The 17503-nt window shown below is 40.2% G+C and overlaps 1 protein-coding gene and 1 pseudogene across 2 annotated transcripts; both read left to right on the top strand.

The window, feature by feature from the left end:
* Positions 1-150: 150 nt before the first annotated feature.
* LOC148743244 (dehydrogenase/reductase SDR family member 7-like) lies at positions 151-7114 on the top strand. The gene is made up of 7 exons (XM_088724954.1): positions 151-589; positions 1467-1591; positions 2744-2936; positions 4170-4216; positions 4739-4858; positions 5729-5907; positions 6528-7114. Exons 1-7 carry the CDS (start codon positions 319-321, stop codon positions 6583-6585), a joined length of 993 nt encoding a protein of 330 aa, XP_088581080.1. The 5' UTR covers positions 151-318; the 3' UTR covers positions 6586-7114.
* Positions 7115-8208: 1094 nt separating this feature from the next.
* On the top strand, positions 8209-15057 carry LOC111339720 (dehydrogenase/reductase SDR family member 7-like; annotated as a pseudogene). The gene is made up of 7 exons (XR_015988657.1): positions 8209-8480; positions 9279-9403; positions 10323-10528; positions 10860-10908; positions 11854-11973; positions 12848-13026; positions 13999-15057. The product of XR_015988657.1 is annotated as a dehydrogenase/reductase SDR family member 7-like (transcript).
* Positions 15058-17503: the final 2446 nt, after the last annotated feature.

Genomic DNA, 17503 nt, shown 5'->3' with positions numbered 1-17503 from the left:
AGTTACCGCAACAGTTACCACAACAGTTACCACAACAGTTACCACAACAGTTACCACAACAGTTACCACAACAGTTACCACAACAGTTACCACAACAGTTACCACAACAGTTACCACAACAGTTACCACAACAGTTACCACAACAGTTACCACAACAGTTACCACGAAAAAAAAATTCGCTGCATGTCCCAGTTGAAGGTGATACTAGTCCGTAAAACGTACTGCGCAATCTCAGGGTTTGTTGTCATTATACGTTCCACTTCAGTGATAATGTACATGTGAACAGGCCACAAATCTTTATCGAAAACTATCGATGCAATGGGAAGAAATCTGTTGATTGCCGCCATCGTCGTTCCTCTTCTTTGTATCTTATTTATCAAATACCAAGATGGCGATTTTATATTGATGATTTACGAAAGGATCGGGAAAGATCCCAGCGTCGCACTCCGAGGTAAAGTAGTTTGGATTACAGGCGCTTCTAGCGGGATTGGTGAATATTTAGCTTATGAACTGGCGAAACACGGCTGTAAACTAGTGCTGTCTGCACGGAGGAAGGAAAAGTTGGATAAAGTCAAAGAAAACTGTGCAGGTAAGACGAAAGAAGGATACAAACTCGTGCGAAGTTAAGCTAGAGAACTCATTCAAGCAAGATATGATATTGCCGAGTCAGCCTTAAATTTGAATAATTTTTAAAAGCATCACCAAGTGGCATCGATTCAGCTAGTAAGTCGCCTTCACTTTGAGTTGAAATAGAATTTATGGCCGATCTAGCTTTGATTTCATTTTTCAGTACGCGGTGGACTACAACCTTAGTAAGAGACGTTTAGCAATCGACTGATGGTTAAGATTGCGTGACAGTATTCATTGAAGCAATGAAATTATTACGATCGCCGCTCATGTTTTCAGCAAGCGTGGTTATAATTAATTAGTATAATTTCAGAGCTGAGCAAAGAGTTTCCAGCAATCTGATCGGTCGAGCGGTTCCTTATATGACGCTATATAAACCGCTCCACGCGGTTTATAGAAAATGTTATAATAAAATGTTAATAAATGTTACGAAAATGTTATGATTTTAGAAATTTCTCTGTTGTTCAGCTCTGAAAGTATACTAAAACAATTATTCGCCTCAGGTTCGGTGAATATTGTCGAATAATCCCCTCGACTTCGTCTCGGGGATTAATCGACGATATTCACCTCGCCTTCGGTGAATGATTGTTAATTATTTAATCGCTAGGCTTGATTACAAGCCCGCTGTTCGGGAATATGAACCCGCTCTCCTTCTCTCGGCGAGGAGCAAAGACCGGACACAAAAGGGTAGCAGAAAATCGCCGGCAGTGATTGAAACGATTCTCCAGTAATCAGGGTTTGGGTAACTGCTACTCTACGACAAACTCTCAGTTATGTACTAAATTCTAAAACCTTATCTTATGGCTGTCATGTTATTCCTATCTTCTTTGTCTTTTCAGCCATTGCCACCGGTCTGGATTCGTCATTTAAAAAAGATCAAGATATCCTTGTTCTTCCTTTGGATTTAGTAAAATATGACACACACGAGAAACTGACACAAAATGTTCTCAAGCATTTTGGGAAGGTAAAGCAAGAGTTTGAATCTTTCTTGAACTAAAACTTATACAGTTTTCGAAACTATAGAAGAACACAAGATTTATCTGGAGTCGATTGAGCGTGACAAAAGGGGAAATAAAGATAACATTGTTAGGCACCACTTTTTTGATCTTTTAATGACGAAACCGTTGTAATTGATTAATCAAGAATCAATCAACTGAGATCACTTACAATCATCAAATTTCTATGATACGATGCGTGAGTAGTCCAGTGGTCAGTGCGCTGGACTCTGGGTTAAACGGCCTGGGTTCAAGTCGTGGCTGGGGCTGAAAGTTGAGTCCTTAAGCAAGACACTTCACTCACATTGTTTCGTCTTCTCGGATAGGACGTAAAGCCGGAGGTCCCGTCTCTTAAAGGGTAAGGGGTAAGAGACGTTAATTTCCCACGCACGAGATTACTGTGTGCTGGATGTCCTCCCCTGGGGTGGGTTGGGTGGGAAAACAGCAGGTCCACATCAGCTTATACAGTTGCCAATGAATTCAACGTGCTTGAACAAATAAACATGATGATGATGATGATGGTGATGATGATGACTTCATGACTAAACAGCTTTGTCTTAGACAACATCAAAACGTTCCACAAACGATTTTTAAACTAAGACAACGTAACGTTGAAAAGTGGGGACATCACTTGTGGATTATCACCAGATATTCCCCAGCTTTAGCTATGGCATCTGGTCGTGTGACATGATAAGAAAAGTTACAAGGCGGTGAAAGAAGCTTATGGATTAGGGACTATTATATAATTGTTTATTGCCTTGAGGTGGGGGGGGGGGGAGGGGGAATGTGGGGGATTTTTGCAAGATCACTCGGTTTTGGAGGGAATAGGACGGGGGGGGGGGGGTAAGTTGTCGCCAACGGAGTAAAGGGAGGACTATAGAAAATTGACTGCCAATGTCAATCAAATTGAGAATAATTAACGAATAATACAGTTTCCAACAATGTTTATGAGTTTTTACCAAGTTATTTCCTCTGTTCAGTCGCACTTTTATCGAAGAATTTATTTCAATTTCAGTTCACCTCCCGCCTCGATTAGCTCCGCTATTTTGCGGGTAAGGATTGTTAGATTTGTATTTCAATTTCTAATAATAATAAATTTTGTTTTTGCTGTTTACATTTAGATTGATATTCTAGTGAACAATGGTGGAAGGTCACAGAACGTTTTGGTGAAGAATACTCCATTGGAGGTAGACAGAGCACTGTTAGATTTAAATGTCATCGGTACACTCTCCTTGACCAAAGCCGTTCTTCCACTCATGATAGATCGCCATAATGGACAAGTTGTAATAGTCAGCAGTGGCTTGGGAAAGTTTGGTAACGTAAACATTCTACATCGTAATTATGATATTCTGATATCCATTTACAAAATCGTAGATTGTGTTCTTCTTGACCGCGTAACGGAGGCTGGAAGCAAGTAGCCTTTTCCAGGAGTTCACTTACTAAAACGGAGCGAATAGTAAGCGGCGCGCGAGAGTGGCGGAGGAGTGAAAAAAGCTGGGGAGGCTTGGGTCCGACTCGATCTAAACCTCCCTCGGTTTTTTTCCCTCCTCTGCTTGTATAGCGCTGTTAACTATCGCAGTTCCTTTTACTTACTGAACGCCTAGAACAAGCTATGACTCAAAGGAAAAAACTCATGTGTGGATCTGCTCTTTCTGGAAAGTGCTGTATATCTTGTCAAATAAGATTATGATTTAAAGGAGTTTACCTTTGCATATTGAGACAGAATATCCATACCGCAATCTCTTCATTATAAAGTACTTAGTGATTGAATGGGAGGGTCGGATGAGAAATATTTGGCACGAGGTAATTACGTCACGGGAATGAGCGCAGCGAGGTCCGTGCCTCGTGACCGAGAGTCAAATATTTCTCCGTCTGGCCCGAAATAACTCAGTCAATATGTATTTTATCATATGACCACTGCCTAAGTTTTGAAAAATTCGAAAAGTTTGTTTTATCTTCAAAAGGACGTGACAGACTGGCACGAGTGGAAAAACCACGATAACTATTTTACAACAAAAACTTTCCTCTATATTTTTTTAGTCAGACCAAGAAACTCACAATTAATCGGTAAAAAGGGACTTATTTTCTCATTTTTATTTACTGCCGTCACTTGTCTTTTGCAACAACAGCGAACAATGTCGCCGTACAAATGCACTAGGGCCGGACGGCTTTTTTCGGACCGGCTCACGTCAACCCCTCCGGCCCTACACACGTCAGCTTTCATTATGGTTTTCTATGGGAATGCACGAGCGGGGCCGGACGGGTCATATGATAATGATGCTTACTGAACCAAATCAAAGAAATTAAAGTAGCGCCAAGCGAAGAGGAGGAGAGATTATGGAGTAAACAAGTTGAACTGAAAGTCAGAATAAGAAAGGTGCCTCACAGTTGGGAAAATGCGAATGACCAACTCATAGAGGAGTTTAGTTTATCGCTCCTTTGTTTGACAGGGTGGCGCGAGGTTTTTTCACCGATCACAAAGCGAATAATACAGTTCTGAATTAAATACGAAATTTAATCAAATGGAAGTTTGTCTATTTTTTGCAGGGAGCCCAGCTCTTTCTACATACAGTGCCAGTAAACATGCCCTACAGGTATGAAATAGCTGTGGTTTTCGCTCAGAATTTAAGTTCCTCAGTGATCAAGACTGTTTCTGCCCGTACATTGAGAGCACTATCCATAGTATACATGCTGAAAAGCCCACGTGAATAATTCTAGCCCCTACAACTCGGGAGCAACTCTCTGAGGGCACGTTATCGAGGCCGAAATGTCAAGAGGAGCGAGAGACAAATGTTGAGAGGAAGAAAAAAAAGTGTTGAGCGGGATCGGGATTCATCGCACTTTTCTGTGTTAGCATATGCATGTCAACTTTGTCCAGAGCTTTCTAGAAGTATGGAGGAGACAGTGGCACCGACAGCAAAGCAACTCTCGTCTAAATTAGCAAAATTCGACTTAAATTTTGGTGGACTTTGAGCGTGATTCTCGGCTCTTTGCCGAGAAAGGATGCCCCGTCATACCAACCACGAACCAATTTTTTTTTCAAAAGCATTGAGGAAATTTTTTGTGGATTAAATCATGTGTCACCAGTTTTTATAGTATTTATGATACTTTATCAGGGCTACTTTGACAGTGCGCGGATTGAGTTGCAAGAACACAACATCCATGTACAGACTGTTCTTCCGGGACCAGTGAAGTCAGAGGCTTCTCTTCACGCTTTCACAGAAGACATCAAAGTTGTAAGGAAATGCGACTTAGCATTAGGCCATTTTACAGTTGTGTACTTAGTTGCCAAGCCTTTGATTCAGAGTGAGGCTGAAGGTGACCTTGTTGTGATAGAGACCTGTATCCACTTAGCATGATAACAAAGTGATTTACATTTGAAAGGCAGCAAGGTTTGTATCATAACAAGGTCAACCCTAGCCTCACTCCCATTCAAAGGCTTGGCAACCAAGCACACAACTGTAAAATGGACTATTCAATCATTTTGGTACACTGTTAAGTAAATGCATTTCTCTACAAGGAGTTTGCTTAGGGCATATTCAAACCTGCACCGGCGCGTGTGAAAGTCAGGTGGTGTGATCTCTCGCGCGTGTGTCAAGCGCATTCGCGCTGAGTACCTGCTACGCATATTACGACTAACTTGCTAGCTTGTGGTTTAAGGAGGTGGTGGGTAAGGCACCATAGATATTGGTAATATGGCTCAGTGAGGTCCAATTAATTCGGCCATGAAATGACAAAATTGGAGTAAATACACTTATCACACGACTCGGGCAGTCAGAGGGCCAATAACTAAAATCAACCAATCAAAATGCTCTATTGCCGGTCAATATTCTCTCAGTATTGGACCGGGCACTGTCCCGAATGGTCCCGAACGATACCGCACTTGTGTCCCTTTGAACTTCAGTCGTATAATAAATCTCTTATTAACCAAGCGTGCTTGGGACCGTACTGGAAGAATATCGGCCCTCGGTCTTTTTTGTACGGACCTCGCTGCGCTCGGTCCGTACTTTCAAGACCTCGGGCCGATATTCTCCCAGTGCGGCCCTCGCGCTTGCTTAATAAGATATATATATACCATCGACTAAGAGCTGTCATTTTTCCGGCAGGAATTTAAAGATTCCCCGAAGTTTTTGGACTACGCTAACATGATTGGAATGCCGACTGAACGCTGTGCGAGGCTAATGGCGGTAGGAATGGCAAACAACTTGGATGAAATATGGATCTCTGAGAACCCGATGTTAATGATATTTTACGCCGCCCAGTACTTTCCAAACTTTTTAAGATGGTATGTGCTTACTTACGGGTTTATTCTTTTCCCTTGCACCATCAGGGGTGGGGAGGATGGTGTCACGTCGATCCTTAATCCGCATGCGGAGAATTTTGTTGTTATATTGGAGTAGAAAGCAAAAATGAATACCAGCAAACAAAGAAAAAAAAAAAAACTTAAAAGGAAGAAATGTTAAGAGAGTAATAGTAAGAGGGTAACCGAATTGAAAAGATGATTGAGTCTTATCTTTTGAAGAGCAGCAGGAGTTTTCTGGTCCAACCACAGAGCGAAGTAAAGAAAAATCAACTTAGTCCCAAACTACTTTGGGACTAAGTTGATTTAAAATTTCTCTTAGCATGCAAAAAACTTACTGATCTCCTTTTGGTTCCTTTCTTTTCACCGCAATCTGCAGGGATCTTCAGAAATCGATAAAAAAAAGTATCCCAGCGTCGTGTGAACTCTGGGAAGCAAGGCATAATGCTGAGATAATTGTTTCGCCAATTTCTGTTGAGCCGTGTTTTCGATTAGCTTGGAATGACAGAGTGCTCTTTGTATAACAAATCCCCCTTTCAGTTTGTTCTTAACTCTGTTTACAGCTATTTCAATTAAGGCCCCTTTTTAATATCTTCTATATTCAGGTTCTCAAAGGAGTTTGGAATGGAGCTAATTAAGAAAGCGTCGAAAGGGAACCAGTGACAGGAAATGGTTACGGGTTGCCGAGGGACTTTCTAGCACCCAGTTTTATTTTGATATTAATTGTGAAGAGAGAAGATTCCTTTTTTCTGTTTCCTTTTTGGATCGCTAATCACTTTTTTTGTATTTGTTTTTTTTTTTTACCACAATTGGCAGTAGTGACACAATCTGATTAGCCAATTTGCCGTTGTCGATAAGAGTACAGACAACGCTGCACGCGTTAACGCGTCACGTAACGTGTAACGCACCGAAAGAATCGTTTTCTTAGACGTTGATATTGTGGCTGCGCCTCCTGAGTCCACAACATTTTGACTACTGAGATGACGAAAATCGTTGTCAATAAGAGTAGAGGCCACGCTGAACCACTGTCGATTTGTTAATTTTACAATGAGGTAGAGGTTGAGATAAACCAAACTTTTAAGAAGAACAAATCTTGACATACCTTGAGCTCAAATTCATTGTCGGGTGTTTTTTCTTTTTTTTTTTTTAATCTGAATGAGTACTATGAATAAAGGTGAAAAATAAAACCCTACACATAGTTCTACGGGGAACTTCATGCATACAATTTCTTTTTTTAATATGTTTTGTTTCTTTTTGTTTAATGTCTATTGCTCTATTATTTATGTTTTTTTTGTTATAATGTAAAGTCAGGGCAACAGCATAAAATTTTGTAGCGTCCGTAAACTGAAATCGGTCGTTTCTTGTGATAATTTTTTTATGGCACGAGATGGATTTCAAGCTATAGCTTGCGTGGCCAGTGCGCAGCTGCAGGGAACAGAGTCGGATTCCAACGATGTGCTTTGGGCTCAAGTTAATTTCCCTCTATTTTCCATTCGTGTGCCAGTCTTGCGAGCTCTACATTTTGTCAACTTTTTTTCTCGGCCTGTGTCCTTGATGTATCGCCACAGGCATACCACCCTATGCGTGTGTTTATATGGTATACCACAAGATATACCACCCCATGGGTGTGTTGACATAGACCACTTTCATAAATGACTGCCGGATTAATATTCTTTTGTTTAAATTTAAATTTGCCCGAGTGGCCTCGCTTGAGATAATGTATTCTTTTGAATTTTGTACTGGAGAACGAGGCCACCCAGGCAAATTTATATGTAAACAAAAGAAAATCCGGTAGCCATTTATGAAAGTGGTCTATGGAATACCAACGTTTTTTCACCAACCGTTGAATGCGATTTAAGAAGATGCATGAGAATGCTTCTAAAACTGCGTATGGTATGATCAGCAGCTAATCGTTTTTTATGTATCTTTGTTCGATGATGTGACGACAACTGATCCGACCCGAACGATTCCCATGAAAACCATGTGATCCCAAAAATCCTCCCCCTCCCCGATAGGCGATAAGTTAAGACTGCTCCCTTCGAATTAGACTCCAGTGAGAGCCACGTTTTCGTTGAGGACACAGGTGAGATAACTCGAGGATGAAGTTTAGAATGGTCTCCCCCATAGTCTCTTAGAGCCTAGCTTTGTAGGGAGACTCAAATAGTTCCCCACCCAACCCATGCCTCTTTGGTAAAAGTGCTGTGTAATTCTCGTCAAGTATCGCCAACAAAATCTTTGAGAGGAAGTCGGTTGAACAATCACTCCGTCCATTGAGCTACCGGTGTAATGGGATGAAAATTGTTGATTGCCGCAATAATCGTACCTCTTGTATGTTACTTATGTTTAAAATACCAAGATGGTGATTTTACTTTAATGGTTTACGAAAAGATCGGAAAAGATCCCAACGTCGTACTTTGGGGGAAATGTAGAGTGGATCACAGGTGCTTCTAGCGGGATTGGTGAATATTTAGCCTATGAACTTGCCAAATGCGGCTGTAAACTAGTACTGTCTGCACGGAGGAAGGCAGAGTTAGAGAGAGTTAAAGAAAACTGTGCAGGTAAGGTGAAAGAAGTCGAGAAAATTGTGCTTTGTTCATCAAATTGGTTGACTCGACGCTTGAAATTAGAATGAGCTATAACATAATTATGTATAATTAGTATGCAACCATTTGATAGCATTGAGTTTTAGTCGATTCTTGAAGCAAGAAGTCGATCCTATTTAAAGATTCTTTCAATTAACTGCCGGACTTGTGCTCCTAGTTCACACGAGATTAAGAAATCTGCTTGTTTTCTTTCGTGGACTTTGTATTTGCAATTCAGATGTGAAGCAAGATTGCCAGCATTCGGGGCAGTGAGCCTTAACACCGCGCGCCTTGGGGCACGCTAGATTAGCATGGCCACTAGTGATGTTTTCTTACCAGCAATTTTGAAAATACTTCGCATTCTTTGAGGGAGAACGTTACTCTTGGCTTGGCCATGACCGATGGGTGCCGACGTCGACGTCGTTGTTTCATTTTTAACTTTTTGGAAAACATTTTATCTTTTTGTTTTGGTTTGATTTTCCTGTTTGAAGACAATCGATCCATACTCCCAGACATAACTAGTTTGGATACTTCTCCGGAGCAGCTTCTATGTCATCTTGCAGACCAACTTTGTGGGGGTCAGGGGAGACTAGGTGTCCCAAAAAAATGTGTCTGGGAGTTCAATGAATCATTCTGTGTAGTGATCTGAGAGGAAGAGGCAAGTTCTTAAGTCCTCTTTGGGAACAATTCTGAACTAGGATCCCTCCCTGAGTAGATTACTTGGAGGCAGTTTCTTGTTTTTGTCATTATCAATTTTCTTCTATTATTTTTCATCCATTGCCAGTAGTCTGGATTCCTCTTTTAAAAAAGATCATGATATTCTTGTACTTCCATTGGATTTGGAAAAATTTGACACACATGAAAAACTTACTCAAAATGTCCTCAAGCATTTTGGAAAGGTAAAGGGGGAGTTGAATTGTGCATTAGTATAAAAAGTATTAACCCACATCTCGAATGTGAATTAAATGTCTTTGTTCGAAAGAAAAACAGCTAGCTTCTCCAAGGAGCAATACGCTACACGCCAAGCAAATATTACACAACATTTGTAAACTAATCGGAATCCTCAAGAAAACTCGCACTAAATTTTAAAGTGTTAAATGCAACATTGAGATCAAAAATAAAGAAAAACTGAACGATGTACGTAGTGATTTTTCAACTCGGTGGCCCCGTGGCACCGTTCGAAAATTAAATTCCGCCACTTTGCATGCGCGAAAACTTAGATGTCCTGTATGGGAACGCAACCGACGGCTGGGCGTCGATGTTTCAATTTTGTATCCCTCACTTCACTAACTATGGATGAGGAAATTAAACTTGACTACACTCATAACCAGAAATTTATTTAACGAGAATTTTCACACTCCTTACTTTTACTAGTATTCTGTTCGCTCGATCCAGTCCGTTACCCTGTAAGCAGCCCCTTGTTAGCAGCTCTTCGTCACGAGCTTTTAATTGCTCGCGAGAAACAATGAGACCTCGTTATTAGTCCCCATTCTTCTCAAATCTTCCTGCAGGAGGAGAAAGGCTCGCCCTGCAGTGGTGATTATGAAGTCCTTCCTCCCACTGTCTCCCCACTATACTTCGAACCTCTGGACATTTCTCGCATCTCGTTTGAACTCTGATAAAACCTTCCAGAGCCCAATGCTGGTGTGAAATTGAGATAGGCAAGCTCTTCGGGAATATCGGTATCTACAGCATTACAGGTTAATAGTTAACGGTCTATATTTTTAGAAGGAAGTCATTAAATCCTCAATAGATGTAAGGTTTACATACAAAACTGGACCAAAGTTTTCTTAACTTTATTTCTTTATTTTCATTTAGATTGATATTTTAGTGAACAATGGTGCCCGATCGCAAAAATCTTTAGTGGAAAAGACTTCTCTAGAGGTGGACAAAGCTCTCATAAATTTAAATCTCATCGGCACGATCTCCTTAACCAAAGCAGTTCTTCCACACATGATAGAGCGCCTTTACGGACAAATTGTGATAGTCAGCAGTGTTCTGGGAAAGTTTGGTAACGTTGAGGTGTTGTTTTATATTTTAACCTTTAAGTCATTTTTATTGTAGTACGATTTAGTGATCGCAATTAAAACCAATTATAAATATATTCAGTTCATACCCATATGGTAAGTGACTTCTTCGTGAGACAAAATACAATACTTCATCGTGAAGCCTCATTAAGTACTTAGTACCATTTTCTTCTAACCCAGAAGATTGTTAATGAGTTTTAGAATATGGCCTCTTTACATCTAGCAACTACTGGTTCATTAAGAGCTATTATTCTGGTAGTTATGGAGATGCACATGCTCTGATTTATATGGGACCACTTTTTTTACTAACATGAATGAATTGTTACAGGACGGCCCCTTACGGAGCTACATATTGTGCCAGTAAGCATGCGTTGCAGGTATGTAATTCATAACTTTGCTTTGAGCAAAACATAGATCATTTGCTGTATCGATTGGGACTGTTTTTTCGCGTAGGTTGTGAGCAGACCAAAAGAAGTCCCCACTTTTCAGTGAAATCTGTCGCACGAGTAAAAAATAACTAAGCAACAAAATAAATTGTCTTCCCTGATTTGTTTTGACTTGCACGACTACTTCTCGCGGTCTTGGTTGTGAGTAACAAACGCATGGACAATCGCCGGGCATGAGGGATTTTTAGGAGCCTTAGTAGCTGTGGCAATGGTAACTGGATCCTGGACCTTCTAATTATGTTGACGAGAGCAGAATACAACATGGCAGTTTTATATTGACTTTGTGTCCCCTACTTTGTGAAACAAATACTGCGGTAGCCCGTGCCATTTTTCTTCAGCGCAGTTTGTTTGACAAATCAGTACAACTATTATTCTTCAATTCTTTATTTTGATGATGACTTCATAAGAATCCCAAATCATTATTAAGCAATTTAAGACCTTTCTCTCTTTAAATTTCCATAGCAATCCCACAGCTTTTTAGGAACAACCCAATTCTTGGGTTCAAGTGCTTGTAGTTCACTGAAAAACGGACTCGATCATTTGCTTTTTCCACGCATTGAATTGCAATAACCGTCACACGAATCTTCTTTTTTCAAAGTTCTTTTAGAATCTGTATTGAAGATTTGGAGTCATCAAACCTATACTGAGTTATCACTGAACTCAAAGAACAGAAGTTTTTTTTAAACGTTGCAAAAAGAACGAAAAACGAGAACTGGTTCAGACTCTTAAAAAAAAAAAACATTTAACTTCTTTCAAACTCATCAAACTTCGCTTTAACATCACGATTGTTTTCCTTTGACGGACATTACTGTTCGTTTTTTGCTTGATCTAAGTCTTTAGGGGCTTATTGACGATCGATGAATAATTCTTTATTAGGGCTACTTTGACAGTGCGCGGATCGAGTTGACACAGCACAACATCCAAGTTCAGACTGTTCTTCCGGGACCAGTGAAGTCAAACATTGCTCGTCATGCTTTCACAGAGGACGTCAAAGTTGTAAGAAAAGAAGGCTTTGATTTACTACCCATTCATTCATTATATATTTTTTATCTGGGATACGCTCTAAATCAAATCAGTCATACAACAATGACAACAAGCAATACACTTGAGCAACTTCTCTTTTTTAAGATCGCCGAAAGGGAACGGGAAAAAGAAAGCTGGTCAGTGCACATTATGAAATAAACCAAATGTGTATATTATTGTGTTTCGATGGTGTCAGATCCAAACACCGTGAAAAACAGAACGAACTGGCTATAATCAATAGAAGTGACGGACTTGTAACACATATGGGAACAGAGAGGAGGAAGAGGGTATGGTAAAATAAAATCCATCCATGACCTTTGTTTTCCTTGGAAAAAAAATTAATGTTAGAAATTTTGTTAACTCAACGAAAGTATTTTTTTTAAACAATCTTGCATGGACAGAGTCTGTACAACCTGGTAATTGGCTATTTCCGAGAAGTCTCTGTTCTAAATCGAAATTAATTTCGAAGCCCTCGATGCGGAAATTTTAACTTTTTTATCTTTTTTTGTGTGATCGCCTTTTTCATTGCAAAGAAGATTGCCTTCGGCCCTATTCTGAAAGTTAGTCCTTCCCTGGCAACACCACATAATCTTTCCAGTTATGTGAAGAATGTTATTTTGCTGTTCAATTGATGGTATCTCGTACTGCTTTTCTTTTTTTTCTAATTCACAAATTGCAATTTGATTTGATTCTAATTAACAATCAGCAATTTAAAGCCGGATACATCGAATTACCAAGAAATCCAGACTGGAAAAATAGGGCTCAGTGAGGTCCAATTCGGCCATACAAACACAAAATTGGAGTAGATACACATACTATCGACTGAGAGCTGTCATTTTTCCGGCAGGAATATAAAGATTCCCCGAATTTTTTGGACTTCGTTAACATGCTGGGAATGCCGACTGAACGCTGTGCAAAGCTGATGTTGGTAGGAATGGCGAACAACTTGGACGAACTATGGATTTCAGAAAACCCGATGCTACTTATGACATACGCCAACCAATACTTTCCAACTGTCTTTAGAAGGTACGAGTTTTCTCTGAGGATTGTCTTACTTACTTGCTTACTTCCCTAACTACTCGTCGAAATCTTAAAAGATATGTAGTTTAGTCCTCTTTTATAAAGGATAGTGACTTGGAGTTACGAGCTCGCAATCATTTACCAAGCCACCTTGTTTGATTCAAAATTAGAGTTCATAGGAGAGTTCGGAGGGGGGGGGGGGAAGGGGCCTTACCCCTCTCCCTGATTTCCTTTTACCAATCGTTAATCCTTCCTACTTTATTAAAATTTTACTTTTTTATCTTTCTTAGCTCTACAAATCGCGGGATGACCGTTAATCTTTTCACTAAGAAACACTGATTCCTTGTCAAATGATTTTTGATAGAGGCTTCGTTATACTAGAAAAGTCTCACCCGAGCATTGTAAAGGAACATCTCATATCAATCCCAAGTCTCTTACCCAGATCTTCCACGGCCAAGCGGTGCATGGCCTACATTTCAGTTACAGTTGCACGGTAGGGTCTGGGTACGAGATTAATCACCCACCCCCCCCCCCCACCTCACTCCCTAACCCTCTCCCATCCCTGCATCTTCTTTGCTTTCACCAACATTTGTTAGGTTAGACTGTCTAAAGTGACCCTGACAGATTGGGCTACATGCTATATTCCTTATCACGGGTTGAGGAACTAATCGTGTGGATAAAGAAATTGGCTTCTCAGATTGTTGGAGATTTGTATCAAAACCTTTGATTCATAATCATATTTTAAAATTGTCCCAGATAAGTCAAACTGGAAATTTCAGTATAAATTGCACCATCCCAATACGGAAAAAAAATACACAGAATAGACATGTGTTTTGATTTTCACAACTTCGTTAGGTCCACGGTTTTGAATGATTTGGTGGCCCCGTAGAAAGTTTCGACACAACCCCTACTTTGACTCCTCCAACTGACCTCCCTGTGGTTTTAATGACAGTACTTTGCACTTTCCTTTCTATTCAGGTATTCTAATGAATTCTTGCTGGAGCGAATTACGAAATTGTACATGAAGGAGAATTAAGCCTGGAATAGGAACGAAACAAATGGTGCCAAAGGTCAGGAAAGACGTCATTTGAAAAGTGGAAGATGTGTAATATGCTCTGTCGCGCCGTGGGGATACGCGGGTACTTTCAGAGCCCGTGTCTGCATCCTGTTACACTTTGAATTTAGTGTCCATGCCCTATTAGCGGTTTCTTACTCACGGCACTAAGGCTGTTCTTGCGCAAATCAAACTTTGTTTTAACCAGCAGATCGGAGGATTATATCTTCTCTCACTGGCTAGACATAAAACTCTCTCTTTCCTTTTTACTTGTGCTTCTCGCATCTTTCCATTTAACATTAGGCAGGGATCTAGGATCCACTTGGAATTTATTTTCGATCAGTTACTTGCAGCCTTTCTAGATTTTTAATTACCGGCGACAAAGACCATATTTGTGCTTATAGAGGGCTAAGACAGTTTACTCGCGTACTGTCATACGGACTAAAACACTCAGTAACACCTAAACGTACTGACCGACCGTGGCTATTGTATCTAGTGTTGAGGCGGCCCTGTCTCGGCAACGAGAGCTATTACCGACAACAGTCCTTCTCAGGACTACACTCACCCGGACGATCACACAACACTTTCACATGTTACTCCTGGGTTCAAGCTATTTACTGCACAGTTTACAAAGTCTGGTAAAGAGTACATCTCCGAAAATATGACGAAATTGATACGGGCAGTTTGTATTTTTTCCCGGTTTTAGATCAGCTGTTTTCTCTCTGTTTCTTGACTACAAAACATTTCCTTAAGTCAAACAACAACGCTCTATTGGTAAAAAACATTTCCTTAAGTCAAACAACAGCGCTCTATTGGTAGAGCGCTGCACTAGTATCGCAGAGGTCAGTGGTTCGAATCCCGTACAGGCCTGAAATTTTTTTCAGGTCTGATTTTCACTATTGCTCAAATAGTGCTTTACTGCGAAGGATCGTGCTCATATACATTTCCTTAAGTCTCAGAATAAAGTAAGAACTGCTCAGCAATCACTGAAGCGTTTCAATTGTTCTCATTTCGTCACTTGATCGAAGAAATATCGAGCCTGTCCACAGCGTTTTTGTTTCTTTCTTTGTTTGAGTGAAGTGATTGAAGCAAACACGCTTGGAGACCTTTTCTCTTCCTTCAACCTCATTATTTCGTTCGCACTCCTTATTTCGTCGAGAGGGATTGTGAACAGGCCAGAAAAACTGAAATCAAAGACATATCTCTTAGAGAGAAGTGTAGATAAAGAACTGACATTTCAGGTTTATGAAAGTGTGTTTCGGGAAAACCTCTTTGTCTAGCACCCTTTAGCGCATTCATAGAAAAAGAACTTGAGCAGTGAGCAATAAGTTTTTTTAAACAGGTTCTATCTTCAAATACGCCTCTCGAGGCTTGCAATTCAATCATTTGCCGACCGAATTAAAAGACAACCTTTTCTCTAACGTATTGACCTTTTAACCCATGGTCTGAATAGAGAATTTTTCAATTGAGTATCGAAAAAAATCCGGGATTACTTTGCTTTACTTCGCTCTTTGAATGGTCCAAAAAAACTCGCGCCACTTCCTCGACCAATCAGATGCAAAACTAAAACCAATTATACACCACTTGGTCGCACAATTTCTTTTTTAATATGTTTTGTTTGTTTTTATTTGATGTTTTTCGTCTATTTTTTTGTTTTCTTTTATTTTGTATAAAATTTTATAGCGTCCGTATACTGAGATCAGGCGTATCTTGTGATAACTTTTTTATGGCACGAGATGGAATTCAAGCTTGCGTGGCGAGCGCACAGCTGCGCAGAACAGAACTGGTGCTACTGTTGAGATATGGGAGATTCCAACGGTGTGCTTTGGGCTCAAATTAATCCCCTTCTATTTTCCCTTTGTGCGCCAGCTCTAGATTTTGTCAACTTTTTCTACTCGGCCTGTGCCTACAATGTTTCGCCACAAGCATATACCACCTTATACGTGTGTTGACATGGAATACCAACGTTTTTTATCAACTTTTTTCCATTCCTCCACTGTTATAGCCACGTTTACTATCATGCCTCTGAAACGCCTATAACAGACTTACTAAGAAAATTAAAAACTAATTTCGAGGTTGATACAGTCGTTTTAAACAGCGCGCATAGGGAATAAAAGCATTAGATGCTCTAACATTTCATTTCACTGAGATTTTCGGACGAGGAGTTTGGTGTGTTGAAAGTTTTATTTTTCACCGCTTTATTCTTTACGGCCACACTTTTCTTTATATTTCTTTGGTTTGTCAGTAAATTCACATACTTGGGCGTTACCCTCGATGAGGAACTGAAATGGAAAGCACATGCTGAAGATGTTCACAAGAAAGTATCCAAGCGACTCGGTCTCCTCAGACGAATACGCTCCAGTCTCACTCTGGAGAGTATGCATTATTGAACCAAATTTTAGCTACGCAGACACAGCCTGGGGTGAACTACCCGAGAGCAACATCACTAGTCTGCAACGATTACAATATTTACAATATTTCGGGCTGTCCTTGTACTTTTCCGACAGGTGACGATTTTCGCGGCTCGATTTTGTAATCTTGAGCTGCTTGTAAATTGGCCAGATTTAGAAACACTGCGAAAAATACACAAATGTATTTTAGTATATAAATGTTTAAGGAATCTCGTTCCTACATACTTAAAAAAATATTTTAAAGTTAACAGTGACGTACACAATTATAACACTAGGCAGAGGAGTTATTCACCCAAATAAAACAAATCTTGTTCTTGGAGGGCGAACTTTTAAAAATTCAGGACGTTTAGCCCGGCTTTAATTCACTGCCAAGCAAAATCAAAGAGGCAAGTTCTCTAGAAATTTTTAAACGCCTTCTTAAAGGACATTTCATCTGATTTTATCTCTTCTTTTAATCTTAGCAAATTTTATTCAACTTTGCAATTTTATTGGAAATGTGTATAAGTAAATTTTATAGAAACCAGGGCCCCTAAGAATACCAGCCTCGCAGCTGACTGGGCCACCCTGGCTAAATAAAGTTGTCTTGTCTTGTCTTGTCTTTTCTTTTTCGAGAACAATTCGAGTGAGGGCTTGAACCTCCCTAACCAGCTCCCTAATCACTCAGTCATGTTGCCTCCCTTGCACGATCTGCATTGCTTACCAAAAGAATTGCGACTCAAGGAACGAAACTAGCATGTTCTGGCTGAATAGCTTGTGCAGTGGCTAAAATGCGGTTTACTTGTGTTTTCCCATCATCACAGGCAACCCAGGCGTTGAATGCGATCTGGGAAGAAGCATAAGAATGCTGCTAAAATTGCGTATGGTATGATCAGCGGCTAACCCTTTTTTATGTATCTTTGTTCGATGATGTGGCGACAGCTGATCCCGCCCGAACGTTTCCCACGAAAACCATGTGATTCCCAAAAACCCTACCCCTCACCGCTAGACAATAAATTAAGACTGGTCCCTTCGAATTACA

Source organism: Stylophora pistillata, chromosome 1 (assembly GCF_964205215.1).
Source record: "Stylophora pistillata chromosome 1, jaStyPist1.2, whole genome shotgun sequence".
Lineage (NCBI taxonomy): Eukaryota > Metazoa > Cnidaria > Anthozoa > Scleractinia > Pocilloporidae > Stylophora > Stylophora pistillata.
This window is presented reverse-complemented; position numbering and strand designations above follow the sequence as displayed.